Source organism: Tenrec ecaudatus, chromosome Y (genome assembly GCF_050624435.1).
Source record: "Tenrec ecaudatus isolate mTenEca1 chromosome Y, mTenEca1.hap1, whole genome shotgun sequence".
NCBI lineage: Eukaryota > Metazoa > Chordata > Mammalia > Afrosoricida > Tenrecidae > Tenrec > Tenrec ecaudatus.
In genome coordinates this window covers 19407880-19424661 of record NC_134549.1, presented here as the reverse complement: position 1 = coordinate 19424661, position 16782 = coordinate 19407880, and the positions used below count along the sequence as shown (strand labels likewise).

General features: G+C 51.1%; 1 protein-coding gene and 1 pseudogene across 1 annotated transcript; both read right to left on the bottom strand.

Moving 5' to 3' along the window:
- Window positions 1-349: 349 nt before the first annotated feature.
- LOC142435710 (ubiquitin-ribosomal protein eL40 fusion protein pseudogene) lies at window positions 350-2789 on the bottom strand (annotated as a pseudogene).
- Window positions 2790-3179: 390 nt separating this feature from the next.
- On the bottom strand, window positions 3180-16565 carry LOC142435709 (uncharacterized). The gene is made up of 5 exons (XM_075539896.1): window positions 16556-16565; window positions 15028-16077; window positions 11380-11506; window positions 7571-7706; window positions 3180-6726 (listed from the first exon to the last, which is right to left on the bottom strand). Exons 1-3 carry the CDS (start codon window positions 16563-16565, stop codon window positions 11490-11492), a joined length of 1077 nt encoding a protein of 358 aa, XP_075396011.1. The 3' UTR covers window positions 3180-6726; window positions 7571-7706; window positions 11380-11489.
- Between the last annotated feature and the right edge of the window lie 217 nt (window positions 16566-16782).

Below are 16782 nucleotides of genomic sequence, written 5' to 3'. Positions count from 1 at the left end.
CCAATGAATCAGAAAACATCAATGACAACATTATTAGTTTTATTTTTAAAAAACCCTCTGATTTAGTTATAAACAGATTCCCAGCTTTTAAAAAAATCATTTTATTGGGGGCTCGTACAATTCTTATCACAATCCCGACAGACATCCATTGTGTCGAGCACATGTGTACATTTGTTGCCATCATCATTCTCAAAACATTCGCCTTCCACTTGAACCCTTACTATCGGCTGCTCATTTTTCCCTCCCCCTCCCTCACGAACCCTTCATCATTCAAAAATTTTATTTTTGTCATACGTTACACTGTCTGACGTCTCCCCCCGCCCTCTTCTCTGCTGTCCATCCCCCAGGAGGTTCCCGATTTTAACCCCTTCTCAGTAAGAATCCAGCTCCCTCATTTACAATTAGCACGCTAGAGTCGGGGGTTCAATCCCCTGTCCAAAAGACACCACTGTTCTGATTGTTGCCTTTGACAGAATGAAAGGGAAGCTGTGCCACGTGTTGAAGGGACTGTGGGCACCAGGAAGAAGATACAACGTTGCTACATGAATCCTTCAAAGACTCGTACATGTCCTGTCATAACCAGCATGGTCAACCATGCTGTCTTTCATGGTAACCTCTAGGAAACATGCCTCTCTTCTTAGCTTTGCTGTCCTGGCTTCTCTCTGTCACTCAGTGGACTGGTCCTTTTTCAAGTCCTCTATTTCCAGTGAAAATCATAAATTATTATTTTATTAGCATGATTAGAAGGATGCTTTCCAAAAACCTGGAAAAACCTAATGACTTTTCCTATGTCATTTTTTTTTTCTTTTAGCGACTCTCCAACTTCTCTGAGGTCATCTCTCAAAGGTAAGTTCATGGCGTCCATTCCAATAACCATATTATTAACACCTAAACTTTTTTTCAGCTATTTTGAGGCTTGACTCTTCCTGTCATTTCTCTCTTTAATTGATCATTTTATTGCGGAGCTCCTATCTTATAACAATCCACCGTTCAGCAATATCCTGCACACTTGAACGTATGTTGACATCAGCATTTCCAAAGCAGTGAATTTTCTCTTCAGCCCTGGGCATCAGCTCCTCCTTTTTGCCACTTCCTCCCCCTGTAATGTCTTCATTCGAGGTTTATCTGATAATTGGTCTTCTGGTGTGAACCTTTATCTTCTTCAGGTCGTTCCCACCTTTCTTTAATGTCCTCTTGCTTTTCCTTTGCTGCCTTGTTGCTCGCAGTTCTTGTTCTTTGACCTCTGCTCTTATTGTGTCTTTTCTGAAATGTTTACTTTCTCCTCTGAATCAGGGTTTCTTTTCCCCCCTCATCGTCATCTCCCAGGTTTGCTTGACGTCTTGTTTTCTCCTGCTTCCCCGAGAACTGAACACCCCATCTGCATCACGGTGCAGCCAGCTTGAGGTACAGATGTTCTCTGACTTGGGCTCAGTCACCTTGTCCCAGAATGCCCCACTGCCAGCAAACCACCCTTCGAGAGGGACCCCACGGAGTAGACCAGCCAGCAGATCAATCCAATGTTCCCTGGCAGATGGAAGTCACGGACAGATGCTCTTTTGGGCACCTAGGAGCTGTGCACACTACAGATGCGTTCTCAGGATCCTTGTGGGCGTCAGTCAGGCCTGGCGAATCCACAAAAGATGTTATCAGCCATTTGTTCTCCTGACTCACTGCTCAAATATCCATCATGCTACGGGCATTCCTTACGACTCTCAAGGCCAAGCTCTCATTGAACGCGTGAACGACACTCTAACATCTCAGTGATTAAATCAGAAGGGAGATGACATCGTTTGGTAGATGACAAAGTTTGTGCAACCTGGCTAATCCATTTCTTTTACTTCCGACCTAAAGCATTGGACCTATCTAGAGCAGAATGCTTTTGTACCCTAGAGATCAAGCTGATGCTGAAAGATCTAGTGGAAGGACAGTGGAACTGTGGAAGCGGGTTTGCTAACGGCCAAAGGTTGGGATATGCTTATATTTTCAGTTGGAGAAAACAAACAGATCTCCCCCTCAGGAGAGTGGGACCCCGAGTGCACAGAGATGGAGAAGCCACACAGACCTATTCACCCTGATTCAGTCCCCAAGTTCCTAACCACCGCCCTACGGGAAGGGCTGTGCTGTGTGTTTGCACAGGCGATGCAGAGTGTCAGTGTGCTTCCTTTAGGGCCCAGGGCAGAACAGGTAACAGATGCTGTGGCATAGATGGTCGGAGGACGGTCCAGAAGCCTCCCTGCTAGTGCTGATGGCCAGGGCTGCCGTCCCTTTCTCCTCACGGCAGGGGCATTCCAGGAGTGGATGGAAAGTGAACTTTTTTTTAAAATTGCTTTAGGTCAGTGAAAGTGAGACTTTATTGAGGGCCCAGGGCCATTGGGCTCGGGAGAACACCAGCGGGATGCAGGAGAGCCGGTAGACAGGGGCCTTATTTGACCTTCTTCGGATGCAGGTTGTTGGTGTGGCCACACTTCTTGCGGCAGTTAGCTGCACAAGGGGGAAGGCCAGCATAACACTTGCGGCAGATCATCTTGTAGTTGTACTTCTGGACCAGCTGCCGCAGGGACGGCTCGATGATACCACCACGCAGGCACAGCACCAAGTGCAGGCACAGCACCAAGTGAGACGCTGCTGGTCCGGGTGAATGCCCTCCTTGTCTTGGATCTTGCTTTGACATTCTCAATGGTGTTGCTGGGCTCAACCTCAAGTGTGATGGTCTTGCCGGTCAGGCTGTGGGGCGAGGCATCCCAGTGAGCCAGGCAAGCAAGTCCAAGCCATCTCTGAGCCCGCTCGGGTCACCTTGAAGTAGAGAAAGAGGGCGGCCAAAACTGAATGTTTTATGAAGAAATGGCAAGCCGATGGCAATCAGCTCAAGGCCACCCAGACGAAAGTGGACGATGTCCTGGGATGGAAAGTGGCTGAGCCACAACACTGTTCAGTGGCTTGTGGGTCAGATTATGGAGTGACAGCAGCCACTGATGCTGAAACGTGACTGAAACACAAGAGCTTTGTGTCGCCGTGTATCTGCACAGAGACCCCTGGCATGATTGGTCCTCAGTGACACGCCATCTACAGGGATGTTGCATTAGACCAGGTGGGCTGGAGAAACAAATCCAGGGACACGCATATATGTGTAAGAACTTTATATCAAAGAGCAATTGTATATTAAGAATTTTAATATTAAGCCTGGTCCAGATCAAGTCCATAATTAGCCGATAAGTCCAATACGAGGCCATAAAAGCTTCTTTAGGCTCAGGCAACACACACCGTGATGAAGAGCCAGAAAAAGCTCAACGGGCCACGGGATGAAGTCTTGTGTCCAATAATTCCAGTAAAGCTGAATGAATATGCAGGCCTCTCCGGTCTAAGCTTGGATCCACATGACTTCTCAGCAGGAAGATGAAAAGCAGAGGAAGTTCCCAGAATGCTCAGGAGACCACGCCCCCACAGATGCAGCATCTGACTGTGACCTGAATTGACAGGTTAGACTCCACCCCACACTTATCAGGTTGAAGGTAAGTTAGGGAACTTCACACATGAGAACATCTCATTAAAATCAAACCGCTATAGGTTTTAAATGCCTTTAGGGATGGGTTTAAAACACGTAGCAATGGCATTCGAGTTGGTGGATGGGGCAGGGCAGCGGTTCTCAACCTTCCCGATGCCGCCACTCACCCCCCAACCGTAAAGTTACTTTATTGCTACTTCCTAATTTTGCTGCTGTGCTGAATCAGGTGACCCCGATGAAAGGGCTGTTTGACCCCTGCCATGGGGCGCGCGACCTACAGGCTGAGAACCACCGTGCTAGAGGGACTCGAGCCTGGACTGGGAAATCTTACTCCTTAGGAGGGTTCAGGTCACATTGTTACTTGTTTGTAACTGTAGGACCTGCTTTTACAGAAGGCTCTGTGTTTAGAGAGAAGGCATGTCATTAACATAACCCATTTGAATTTAGTGTAAAATGGAGAATTATGGGAAACTGAGGACCTGGAAGGTCTACTTAGCCTGCTCATTACACTCCTGACCACAGGGCTTGTCAAACCAGCATTAGGGAAGGGACATGCCTCAGGGTCCCAAAGGACTAGACAGTGCTGGGGTGTGCATATGCTCCAGAACAAGTTCCCTCCACAAGGACCCTCCCTAAAAATGCGAATAGGAAGTCGTCTCACAATGAGGTCCATTGTGGGCCTTCCGCTGTGAGGATCCTCCACACTTGGGATGCTCATAAGGCTTCTCTGTAGTAGGACAATGCTCTGCACATTCAGGTAAGGGAATTTCTAAAGGCTTTCCCATTGCTTAGCACATGTCTTATCCCCAGTGAATGCTACTGTGTTCACTGAGGTGATAGGGGTCTCTAAATGCTTTCCCACATAAGGTGATTCCCTTCATAAGATTATTCCCAACCCCAATGAGTTCTATGCACTACAAGTTGTAAAGTCAGTTTGTACATATGTCCTACGGTGTGAGGAAAGTCTACAGCAGGGGTGCTCACACTTTTCAGCATGCCAGCTCAAGTCAAAATTATCCACCAACCACAAGAATGCAAACCATATATTATTTTTATTGGTTACACTTCTTCATAAATGCACTGTGAGTTCTTCCTATGTACAATGTACGTTTACGTACCTTGCGTAGCTGCATGAGTCCATATTGCACAACACGACGATGCACATTCTTGGTCATTACCTGAGTTCACTCTGATTAATTGCACTGAATGGGATGATCGTCAGTCATGGTGGAATGGTATTTGGTCTTAATGATCTTTTAATGTTGAAAAAGGCTGACTCATAAAAAAATCCTGATTCCGTAGGAATGTGATACATTTCTGTCTTCTTACTTGGTCCGGCTCTGCCTCTCATTTTAATACCCTTTCTTACGTTTAAGAGAGAAAAACAAGGTCTAAAAATTGGCGACAACTAAGCTTGTTGGTTTTGCTCCACTTAGCAGTGCAGTTCTTTTCACATGCGTTTGACACCTAAGATTGCATGACTGGCTGCGCTGTACTTCAATTAATTGATGGGATTGATGATAGGCTATATTTTAATGCCATGGGATTTACCCACACATTTGCAATTGGCTAGATCACGATCGACGTATTGAACACTCTGGTAAAAAGGTGATGTCCCAGAGGGCTGACAGATACGCGGCTTCATTGCAGTTTGAATCTCATGTAGACTTAAGGACTTCCTATAAAGAAATGCTTGCTGATGCTCCATACACTAAGGGTTCTCTTCACCGTGAGTCCGTAGGTGTCTGATAAGGTGTGAGGAATTTCTAAAGGCTTTCCCACATTCCTTACATTTAAAAGGCCTCTCTCCACTGTGAGTTCTGACATGTCTGATGAGGTGTGCCGATATTCGAAAGCCTTTCCCACACTCCGCACATTTAAAAGGCCTCTTCTCACTGTGAGTTCCCAGATGCGTGTTAAGGGTGGAGGAGCGCTTAAAGGCTCTCCCACATTCCGTACATTTAAACGGCCTGTGCTCAGAGTGAGTCTTCACGTGGTTGCTGAGGTAAGTGGAACGTTTAAATGCTTTCCCACATTCCTCGCATTTAAACGGCCTGGTCTCGGTGTGAGTTTTCACATGGAGAATGAGGAAGGAGGATTGAGCAAAGGCTTCCCCACATTCCTCACATTTAAACGGCCTGGCACCGCTGTGAGTTTGCTGATGTGTGTTAAGGTGCGAGGAACTTTTAAAGGCTTTCCCACATTCCTTACACGTAAAGGGCCTGGTGTCCGAGTGCGTCTGCCTGTGCTTCATGAGGTAAGAGGAGCACGCGAAGGCCTTCCCACACTGTGGGCATTGAAACGGCTTTGCTTCGCTGTGAGTTTGCAGATGGATGATAAGGTAAGAGGAGCGACCGAAGGCTTTCCCGCATTCCTTACACTTGAAAGGCCTCTCTCCACTGTGACTCTGCAGATGCCGGATGAGGTGCGAGTAGCGTCTGAAGGCTTTGCCACATGCCTTACAGGTGAACGGCCTGTCCTCAGAGTGCGTTTTTATATGCTTGCTGAGGTACCGGACACAAGCAAAGGCTTTCCCACATTCCTTACATTTAAAAGGCCTCTCTCCACTGTGAGAGCGCAGGTGTGTATTAAACCATGAAGGACATGTGAAGGATTTCCCACACTGCTGACACTGGAAGGGCCGGGCCTCGGAGTGAGTTTTCAGATGCTTCCTGAGGTAGGTGAACTGACTGAAGTTTTTCCCACACTGGCATTTGAAAGGGCGCGCTCCACTGTGAGTTCGCACGTGTGTGTTCAGACTGGAGGGGCTCGTGAAGGACTCCCCACATTGCTGACACACAAAAGGCTTGACTCCGATGTGGATCCACTCGTGATGATACAGGGAGGAACGCTCACAAAATGCTTTCTCACAGCGTTGGCACTGATAGCGCTTCTCACCACGTCCTGTTTCCATGGGATGGCTAGGGTTTGACGAGGAACTGCAGCTCGTCCCACATCCCCTTTCATCGCCGGCATCCTGTCTTGTGAGACGTCTCAGGGGCGCGGCTACGTTAACAAGACAAGTGGAGGTTGGTGCACCTGTGTGCGTTCCAGTAGGATTGTGAGATGAAGGATCCGTGAGGGCCTTTCCACACCGACAGCACTGAATTGGAAGTTCTTCGGACAGTTCGCTCCTTGCCGCCGTGCCACTGAGAACCTGGTCGGAAGTCCTGGCACCGTGATTGTCTTCGTTCCTTTCAGAGAGGTTTTCTATGGTCGGATTTCTGTAAAAATCAGCAATGGTCTTAGAAAAAATATTTCCCTTTTTGTTTGGCATTTACACATAGGTTAAAAGGTCAAGATTCTTGAGTAGACTCTGTTTCAGCAAGGTCTCTATGAGCACGTGGGGTCTGTGGGATGTAATGAGGGGCACATTATGCAGCTCCCTATAAGGCACCTCAGTGCCTTATGACATCCCGACATCCTCTCTCAACAGTGACCTGCAGTCTCATCCCTCAAGTGTGAGGATCTAGACTCGGATGAAAACATAATAAACAAAATGGAAATTTGAACACTGTTTGCTTAGGAACACACAGCGTGAGCCTACCTGAGGCTGTGCCACAGAAACATAAGATTGTTTCTTATCTTAATATCGAAGTCAAGGGGAGGGCACAGGTGCAGTTCCGCCCTGGCCTATAGGGGCATCATGGGTTAGAATTGACCCCACGGGAGTCACAGACCCATGATACACACACACACACACACACACACACACTTTTATATCAGGATGTTGATTCAGTCTATAACAATGCAGCCACTCCCAATGTAAGTGAGGGGCAGAGGATGAATGTCGTTTCTCAAACGGTTAGATCATCTCAGGAGCTGGATGGCTGACGGCCCTGTGGAGCATGACCGGCACTGCACAGGTGCATGTGACTGAGCATCACATCTGACTGGGGCCACTGCCTCAGGCGGGGTCCAACCAACGGGTGAAAAACCCTGGTTCTTTGTCATGGAAAGATTCTAGGTCTGAAAACATGCACTTAAATATATACGCCCATGAGTGTTTAAATGTGATCATCTGATGCGGTTTTCTCCTGACGAAATGATGCTTTGAATGATACTCACGTCCCACATGTCTCCTGCTCTTTACGCCGATCTCCACCAACACGCCCTTCAGAGACGTCTGCGATGAACGAGGACCAGGTCTCACTCTTCACGAATCGCAGCAGGACACCTTCACGGGGCAACTTTTCTTCGCCATCTGAATGTTGAGAGACTGGCAGGTTAATTCACGTTAACGTTCACTGGGAGAAAAAGCAAAGAGTTACTTCTCAAGGCAGGTGGGCGTGGTCACAGAGAGACTTCCCACCCCTTTGCTGTTTCCGCAATTCAGAAATGGATAAACAGCAATTCCTGAGCAAGCACTGTGAGAAACCACTGTTCTTAAGAGACGTCAACAGGACTCATGGAGCATCGAAAGAGCACATGGGACTGACTACAGGTGGATCAGAGCACTTTGCTCAGGTGACCAAGATGACGCATTTCCACGTTGCTTGTGTAAACATACTGTATATACTCTTGGACACGCCGAGTTTTTACAGCACATTTTTAATGCTGAAAAAGCCCCCAATTTTTTATGGTAAAATCAGGTGCCTCGGCTTATACTTGAGTAGATGTAGTAATTGGCCCAAGTCTTAAATGCCCACTGTCTTAAGATCTTTTTTTTAATCCTTTTATTGGGGGCTCATACAACTCTGTTCACAATCCATACATACATCGAGTGTGTAAAGCACATCTCTACATTTATTGCCCTCATCTTTCTGAAAACATTTGCTCTCCAGCTAAGCCCCTGGCATCAGCTCCTCATTTCCCCCTCCCTCTCTTAAGATCTTTCCCTCCTTTGCTCAGAACATAAATGGGTAGAAACGGCGGGTTGCTTATAGGGCGATCCACAGGATGAAGAAAACATCACAGAGCAGGAGACAGTTCCCTGACACCAAGCCCAACTGTTCAGGGCTCTGAAGGTGAAGAGGTGTCATGCAGTTTGCTGTAGAACAACGTCACACTTGCAGTCAGCTCAGTGAAACTCCCTACAAACACTGGAGGCAGAGCTGTGAGTGTCCAACAGTCCCCTATAAAACTCAGACTTATCCCTCATTCAAACACAGAACGAACCTCAGGGGGGTTTGGCCACAATGAAATAGAAATATTACAAAGATTTATGTTGACAGAGAAACCAGGATATTTGTGCTCTATGGGCTAAAGGGATGGAGCCTGTTTCACTATAACTGTTTCTAGAGCTTTCCTTCCCATATATGGAAGTAAAGTTAATAGAAATATTTCTGTTCAGGTGGAAATTGAGCTACCAAATGACCCAGAAGCCCCCCTACTGCATACACTGAGAAGAGGCAAGAAACAAACCACGGCCAGACATCTGTGTTAAAAAGCAGTGACGGACCCATGAAGCACATCGCCGCATGGGAGGAACTGGAGGAAATTATATTAAAAGAAGCAAGCCAAGCACAAAAGGGCAAGTACAACACGAGTCTGCTGAGGTAAGATTAAAACAAACGCAGAAGGGGCACAGGGAAAAGCTACTGTGCACAAACATTCCTGGGGCGAAGACCAGGTAGTATGGTGGGAGGGGCCAGATCACATCCAGGCAAACACATGGTAGACAACTAACGAGGGGGGAAAGGAAAAGATATAAAAAGAAATAGGTAGCAGGGACACAGGGCACTAACCCACCCAAGGGCAGGGCATTGTTTGTGTCTCCACAGGAAAGCAGGGGCCAGACTTCAACCCAGTGCTCCAGGATGGGAATGCAACATGCCGGCGTGGAGTAGGAACCAGTAGAGAGGGCTGAGGGCCGGCCCCAATCCCAACTACTACATGGACACCTGCCCCTCCTCCCAGAAGAATTCATTTCAGAGGACAGACTGAATCTGCAGCTCAGGGAGAGGGACGTGTCTGATCAAAGCACACGGGAGCAGATGAAGGGGGAGGGAGAGAGAATGGAGCAAATCCTCGTCCAACCGGTCCTGAGGATGATGCTCCTGCTCAGAGCAGTCAATGCACAGAGAGGACCACATGGCCGTCCCACTATGAGACACGACTTCTCTCACTGACCCACAGCCCACAGGGGACAACACTGGACACACAGCGTGGGAATTATGCCCAATCTGATCCCACCACATGGAGGCAAAGCACTGAGGGCGTGGAACAGAACAGCAAGGGGAACAGAGCAACGAAGTCCCCAGGGAATGCCAAATACAGACTTTGGGGCCAGGGCTTTGCTCCCCATCAGACTCGACTGGAAAACATTCTTAAAGGCCAACAAACTGTGCTTGAAGTAACTACAAGCTTTTCCTTTTTGTTGTTTTGTCTTTGGCTTTTGTTGTTAATGTTGTTTTGGGGCTTTTTTTGTTGCTTGGTTTTGCTGTCTTATTAGAGTGCATGTTATTATCTCTGCAGGTCTGTCTAAATAAGACCGGCTGGATGTACAATCTGGAGAAGAAAACAATGGGACAGACAGTTCCGGGGGACATGGGAGAGAGGGAGGTGGGGAGAAAGGGAGTGGTGTTAACAAATCCAGGGACAAAGGAACAACAGGTGATCCAATTCAGTGGTAAGGAGGGTGTGGGACGCCTGTGTGTGAGGGTGTGTGAGGAGGGTGTGATCAAGGGTAATGTAACCAAAAGGAATTACTGAAACCCAAATGAAGGCTGAGCATGATAGTGGGAAAAGGGAAAAGTCAAGGGAAAGAGAGGAAAGAACTAGGAGGCAAAGGGCATTTATAGAGGTCTGAATACAAGCATGTACATATGTAAATATATTTATATATGATGAAGGGGAAATAGACCTATGTGCATATATTTATAGGTTTAGTATTAAGGTAGCAGATGGACATTGGGCTTCCACTCAAGTACTCCCTCAATGTAAGGACACGAACACTTTGTTCTATTAAACTGACATTCCATGATGCTCACCTTCCGGACACGATCACTGAAGAAAAATGTGTGCATAAGCAAATGTGGTGAAGAAAGCTGATGGTGCCCGGCTATCAAAAGATACAGTGTCTTAGGTCTTAAAGCCTTGAAGGTAAGCAAGCGGCTCAGAAGCAACAAACTCCACATGGAAGAAGCACATCCGCCTGTGTGATCATGGGGTGTTAAAAGGATCAGGTATCAGGCATCAAAGACCAAAAAAATCATATCATTTGAATAAGGGGGTTGTGCAGAGTGGAGACCCAAAGCCCATCTATAGGCCACTGGACATCCCTTTACAGGAGGGTCTCGGGGAGGAGACAAGCCAGTCAGGGTGCGATGAAGCAACAATGAAACATACAACTTTCTTCTAGTTCCTAAATGTTTCCTCCCCTCCCCCCCCACTATTATGATCCCAACTCTACCTGACAAATATGGCTAGACCAGAGGACGCACACTGGTACAGATGGGAACTGGAAGCACAGGGAATTCAGGGCAGATAATACCTTCAGGACCAGTGGTGAGAGTGGTGATACTGGGAGGGTAGAGAGAAGGTGGGGTAGAGATGGTGAACCGATTCTAAGGATCTACAGATAACCTCCTCCCTAGGGGATGAACATGAGAAAAGTGGGAGAAGGCAGACATAGGGCAGTGTAAGATATGAGAAAATAATAATTATAAATTATCAAGGGTTCATGAAGGAGGGGGAGTGGGGAGGGGAAAAATGAGGACCTGATGGCAGGGGCTTAAGTGGAGAGCAAATGTTTTGAGAGTGATGAGGGCAATGAATGTACAAATGTGCTTTACACAATGGATGTATGTATGGATTATGATAACAGTTGTATGAGCCCCTATAAAACGGTTATAAAAAAGGAAATATTTCTGTCCACTAAGGGAATTTAGGAAAAGACACGAACAAGAACCCCATGATCCCAGCATCGTCCTTACCCACGGAGGTCAGGTTTCGCAGCGTGTCCATCATCACGTCTCTGTAGAGCGTTTTCTGAGCCTCGTCCAGCAGAGCCCACTCCTCCTGCTTAAAGACGATGGCCACGTCCTCAACCGCCACGGAGCCCTGCAACAGCCCCACGTCGCGCGTCAGGAAGGGGGAACAAGCACGTGTGCCCCTCCTCAGCTGCCCGGGAGGAGCTGTGTCACTGTCCAGGCAGGACCCCGACCAGGTTCCCTTCTGCTAACCAGTGGCTTGGCCCTGCAGTCACCCCTCCCTGGTTGAAAACCTCTTCTGCTCAAGGGCATGGGCTTTTGTCCTGGACTTGCTGCAAAGCTTCTCAGACAAAGGGCCAGCACCCCACCCCAACGTGGGTTACAGAAGTCTCCCCTCCCCTGCCTCCTCCTTACAGCCCTCTGGGAGCCCCTCCCCTCCGTCCTAAGACCCCTCCCTTGGCAGGAATCCACCGTAGCCCCTGCCTGCTCCTCCCCAAGTCTGTTCTTCAACCTTTCTCTGCCTTCTGCACCCTCAGCCTCCCACTTCCAGTCCATCTACAGCCAGAGCTCCCCAATGGGGGACTCCCCCTCCAGTCCCTGCACGCAGTCTTTCCCTCACAGGAAGCAGGGCCCCCCAAAATTCATCAGGCTGCCCTTCCCCAGGGGGTGTTCCCTTCTCCACCTCAGACCTGCATAATGGAAAAGCCCCGGCCCACAGCCCTGGTGCTGGAGAGCCCAAGGTCTCTCTAAGGAAGGTCAACACAAGGGCAGGGACCCTCTGCCCCACAGCGCTGGACCCACATTCTCTGCTACGCTCCAGCCGCCCTGTCGTGTTTTCTTCACGGTCCCTGAGGGCACCGTGCACGAATGCAAAATTCTGCTGGAAGTAAATATGTTCTTTCCCCTGGTTAACAACATGAACCTATCTACAAGGCAAGAGGGCTTCATGCTTCATGGGAAAACACAGAAGGAATTCAAGGCGTCTTAGAGGCCGTTTGGCTGCCTGCAGAGAGAGCTGGGAGGCATTGCAGAAGCCGCCAAAGCACTGACACCGAGTGGAAAGGCCTGGTGACCGTCTAGGCGACTCTGAAACCTCAGAGGCAGCTCCACACCCTCTCACAGTTCTTCCTGTCTGCCTGCTGTCACCTGCTCTGCCAGACGCTCCACTGACTGGCAGCAGACCCGCTCTCCCAGCAGCTGCGGGCTCCCAGAGACACGAGGTTGGGCTCCGAGGGGGAGGAGCACTTGTGCAGCCTGGTATCGCCGACTGTTGGTAAAGCAAGTCCGCAGCACATCCCCTAGCGGGCACCAGGCTGCTCCAGCTCCTGTCTACAACCCGATGTGCACCTCACTCCGGCAGCTCAAGCTTCCCAGAAAGTGCTCACTGTGGGACCAGGCACACGCCTCCAGGGTCCAGGAACCCCCTGCTTGGAATTGCCTGTGGGGAAATGTTGGGAGCTGGCTCTTTGCTGAAATTAAGCCCCCTGCTCTTGGGCACAAGTTTGCGCGTGTGTCCTGACACGGCTTCTGGATGGGCTGAGGGCCTGTGCACAGGAAAGACACTGCCCTCAGTGGTTACCGATTCCTTTAACCTGAAACTCAAAATACTTGTAAAAATTCAAATCTTCCACCATGACTGGTTAGGTGTCACCAGAACCTTGAAGGATGAAAGACTTCAGTAAACGTTTAGAGTAAATTTTACATCACGTATGATGGAGGCGTTCCACTGCATTAAACTGTTCATGTTCCGCATAAGAAAATGTGGTGAAGAAAGCTGATGGTGCCCGGCTATTACAAGATACAGCGTCTGGGGTCTTAAAGGCTTGAAGGTAAACAAGCAGCCATCTAGCTCAGAAGAAGCAAAGCCCACATGGAAGAAGCACACCAGCCTGTGCGATCACGAGGTGTGGAAGGATCAGGTATCAGGCATCAAAGACCAAAATCACATCACTGTAAATGAGGGTGAGTGCAGAGTGGGGACCCAAAGCCCATCTGGAGGTTACAGGACATTCCTTTACGGAACGATCACAGGGAGGAGATGAGTCAGTCAGGGTGCAGTGTAGCAACGATGAAACACAACATTCCTCTAGTTTTGTTTTTTCCTAATTCTTAAATGCTCCCCCCCCCCACCATCATGATCCCAATTCTACCTTACAGATCTGGCTAGACCAGAGGACGTACACTGGTGCAGACAGGAACTGGAAACACAGGGAATCCAGGGCAGATGATCCTTCAGGACCAGTGGTGAGAGTGGAGATACCACGTGGGTGGAAGAAAAGTGGGGTGGAGAGGGGGAACCGATTCTAAGGAGCTACATATAACCTCCCTCCTGGGGGATGGACAAAACAAAAGTGGGTGAAGGGAGACATGGGACAGTTAAGACATGACAAAATAATCATAATTTATAAATTATCAAGGGTTCATGGGAGAGGGAGGAGCAAACACGAAGAGCTGATAACAAAGGTTTAAGTGGAGAGCGAGTATTTTGAGGACAAGGCAACGAATGTACAACTTTGCTTTACACGACTGATGAATGAACGGATTGAGATAAGAGTTGTATGAGCCCCTAACAAAATGATTTAAACAGCACAGCAAGGTCCAAGTTCGCGACACTGACATTCCAGGGGTAACATGCTAAGACCGTGCCCCAGAATCTCATCAACAAGCTCACAGAGCGAGTGTCTCTGAAACAGGGAATGTGTTCTTGCTACGTTCTAATAAGACTGTGGGGAGGAGTCAGGAAGTACGTGGTTGCACATAAACACACAGGACGGAGGCCAACGGGGAGGATGCGGACCCTCATTAGGGGTCTCTGGTTCCCTCACTCTCGGGGTCTCAGGGCAAGAGCGTCCCACACAGACAGAAACCAGCCTGGAGGCCACACACTGAGCCCCTTAGACTGCCGGTCTGCTCTCACACCTCAGATGCCACCAAGGGACCCCCTCGTCCAAGCACAATCCCACCCGCAGGATGCTCAACATCCGGCCCCACTTCTCCAACGCACGACACACCCTCCGTGGAGGAACAGCAGTTAGGAATCGCACACCCCGAGTTCCAGCGCCTGAAAAACCCCTAAAGAACCAGCAACATCTAAAGAACCCTGCTGAGCTGAGAGATTGTCTCTGGAGACCCAGGTCCCCTTCATTCCCAGACTCCGGTAAAGACTCTGCGACAGCAGACGCAGCAGAAGGGGAGAGTGTGGGAGTCGTAACCCCACAGGGACCCAGACGGGTGTCACAGAAGGGTGACAGGTGGTCCCAGGCATCCAAATCTTGAAGGCACCGATTTATAAACGAATGTCCAGGAACGAAACATGGGGGGAAGGGAAACCTTACTGCCGTTGAGTGGCTGCCGACTCAAAGTGACCCCCAGGTCAGGGCAGGGAGCAGGCAGACGCCGTCGGACAGGGCAGGGCGTCCCCTTTGAGGGTCAGAGACTGGAGCATCGTGGGAGCGGGAAGCCCGTCTTCCTGGCGAGCTCCGCACCAGGAAACCCGGACTCCAAGTGGAGAAACGGACCCGCGGCCCTTCTCCGACTCCCTCTTTGCCTTTTCTTTCACGGAGCATCCACGCGCCCACAGCGCTCGGCTGGGCGCCAAGACCCGGGCGCTCTGACTGAGGGGAAGCACGTGCCCTGGGCCGCGGGGCTCACCGTTCCACGGCCGGTCATTGTGGGCGCCGTCTCCGCCCGCGGAGCTACATCGGAGCAGGACGCGCGCGCGGGCGGCGCAGGGAGGGACCGTCCAGGCGGGCGAGCTGCGTCCCGGGCTGAGTCCAGGCGGCTCCTCACACCTGACACCTGCAGGGAGAGGTGGTGGGACTCGACCTCGCAGAGAGTGGGGCGCGACTGCCTTGTAGTTGGGGTTCGGGGCGACACCCCGAGAGCGGGGACTCAGGGATCGGGGTCCAGCGCCCACGGGCACGGGCCCCCCAGGAGCCGCCGCCAGGTCCTGAGGGAGCAGCGGCCGAGCAGGCGCGGCGGCAGGAGGCGCGGGCAGCGCCGTGGCTCCGGGTCCGTGTTCTGTCCGTCCTGGGCCCGAGCGGCCGACGGCAGCGCTGCGCTCTGGGCGAGTGAGTCCCGCCGCGGGCGCCGGGTGTCGGTGCTTCTGGGCCCGAGCGCTCAGGGCCGGCTCCCCGACGGCTCCGCGCCTCCTCTGAGGGGGGGGGTCAGGGCGGGAGGGGCGAGCTCCGCGCCTCCTCTGAGGGGGGTCAGGGCGGGAGGGGGAGGGGCGAGCTCCGCGCCTCCTCTGAGGGGGGTCAGGGCGGGAGGGGCGAGCTCCGCGCCTCCTCTGAGGGGGGTCAGGGCGGGAGGGGCGAGCTCCCCGCCCCCAAACCAGTTTCCGGACCGCGTCGCGGCCCCCGCGGTCTGAGGGCCCGTGAGGGACGGACGGACGGACGGACGGACTCGCCGCGCGCGCAGCACCTCGGGCCCCGCCCCCCGCCGTCCGCCCGCCCAGAGCCGCCCGGGGATCGCGCTCTTTCCCGCCCAGTGTCGCCCGAGACCGCGGCCCCGCGGACGCCCGTCCCCCCGGACCCCCCCCCCGCCCCGACCCGACCCCGCGCCCCTCACGGCCGGACCGGACCCGGGGCCTCCTCACCGCTGGCGGCTCCTCGGCGTCGCGTCGCTGCGCTCGGGCCCCGGGGCGGATCCGGGGGGGCGGGGGGGACCCCGCGGACGGCGGCGTGAGGGGGACCCCGGTCCCTCAGACCCGCGCGGACCGCGGACGCAGGACACGCACCGGAGCCGCAGGGAGAACCCGCGGGAAGAGTCCGGAGCCCTTCCGCTTCCGGTGTGGCGAACGCACGGTGCGTCAGCAGACGGCTTCCGGGCGGAAACACAGGGGCCCGAGGACCGGTTCCATGGTTCCGTGTCCCCGCCTGTGTCCAGGTCAGCTCCTGGCTGTCTGTACTTATTACGTCTTTGAAACCCTCATTGTGGTTTTTAAAAAAATCATTTTATTAGGGGCTCATACTACTCTTATCATGCTCAATGTATTTTAAAATTCAGTGTATTTTAAAATTTTATTTTCATCGATTGAACTCAGATGTAGATTTCAGAAATCACAGAGATCCTTGACAGCAACAAAAATTTTTGTTTGCCATCCATTGACTGTCCCCTGGATAAAGGGCTTTATCAGTTGCTTATGAAGAAGACTCAGTTATCATCGTACCCCCATTACCTGACGTCATTAACAATGGATTTTTCCTATTAATACAGTGGACACAGGACTTGCTTCTTCCTGTACCAGAGCAGCCCCCACCTCCTCTCTGGCTCCTCAGGAAGATGAAACCTCACAGCCCCCATTCCCAGCCTCTTGGAAAGATGGATGACCTATTGAACTCGGCAACTCCTGCCCCTGCACCCCAGGAAGCTACTTAGCTTCTCAGGCTGATCTGCACAGCCCCT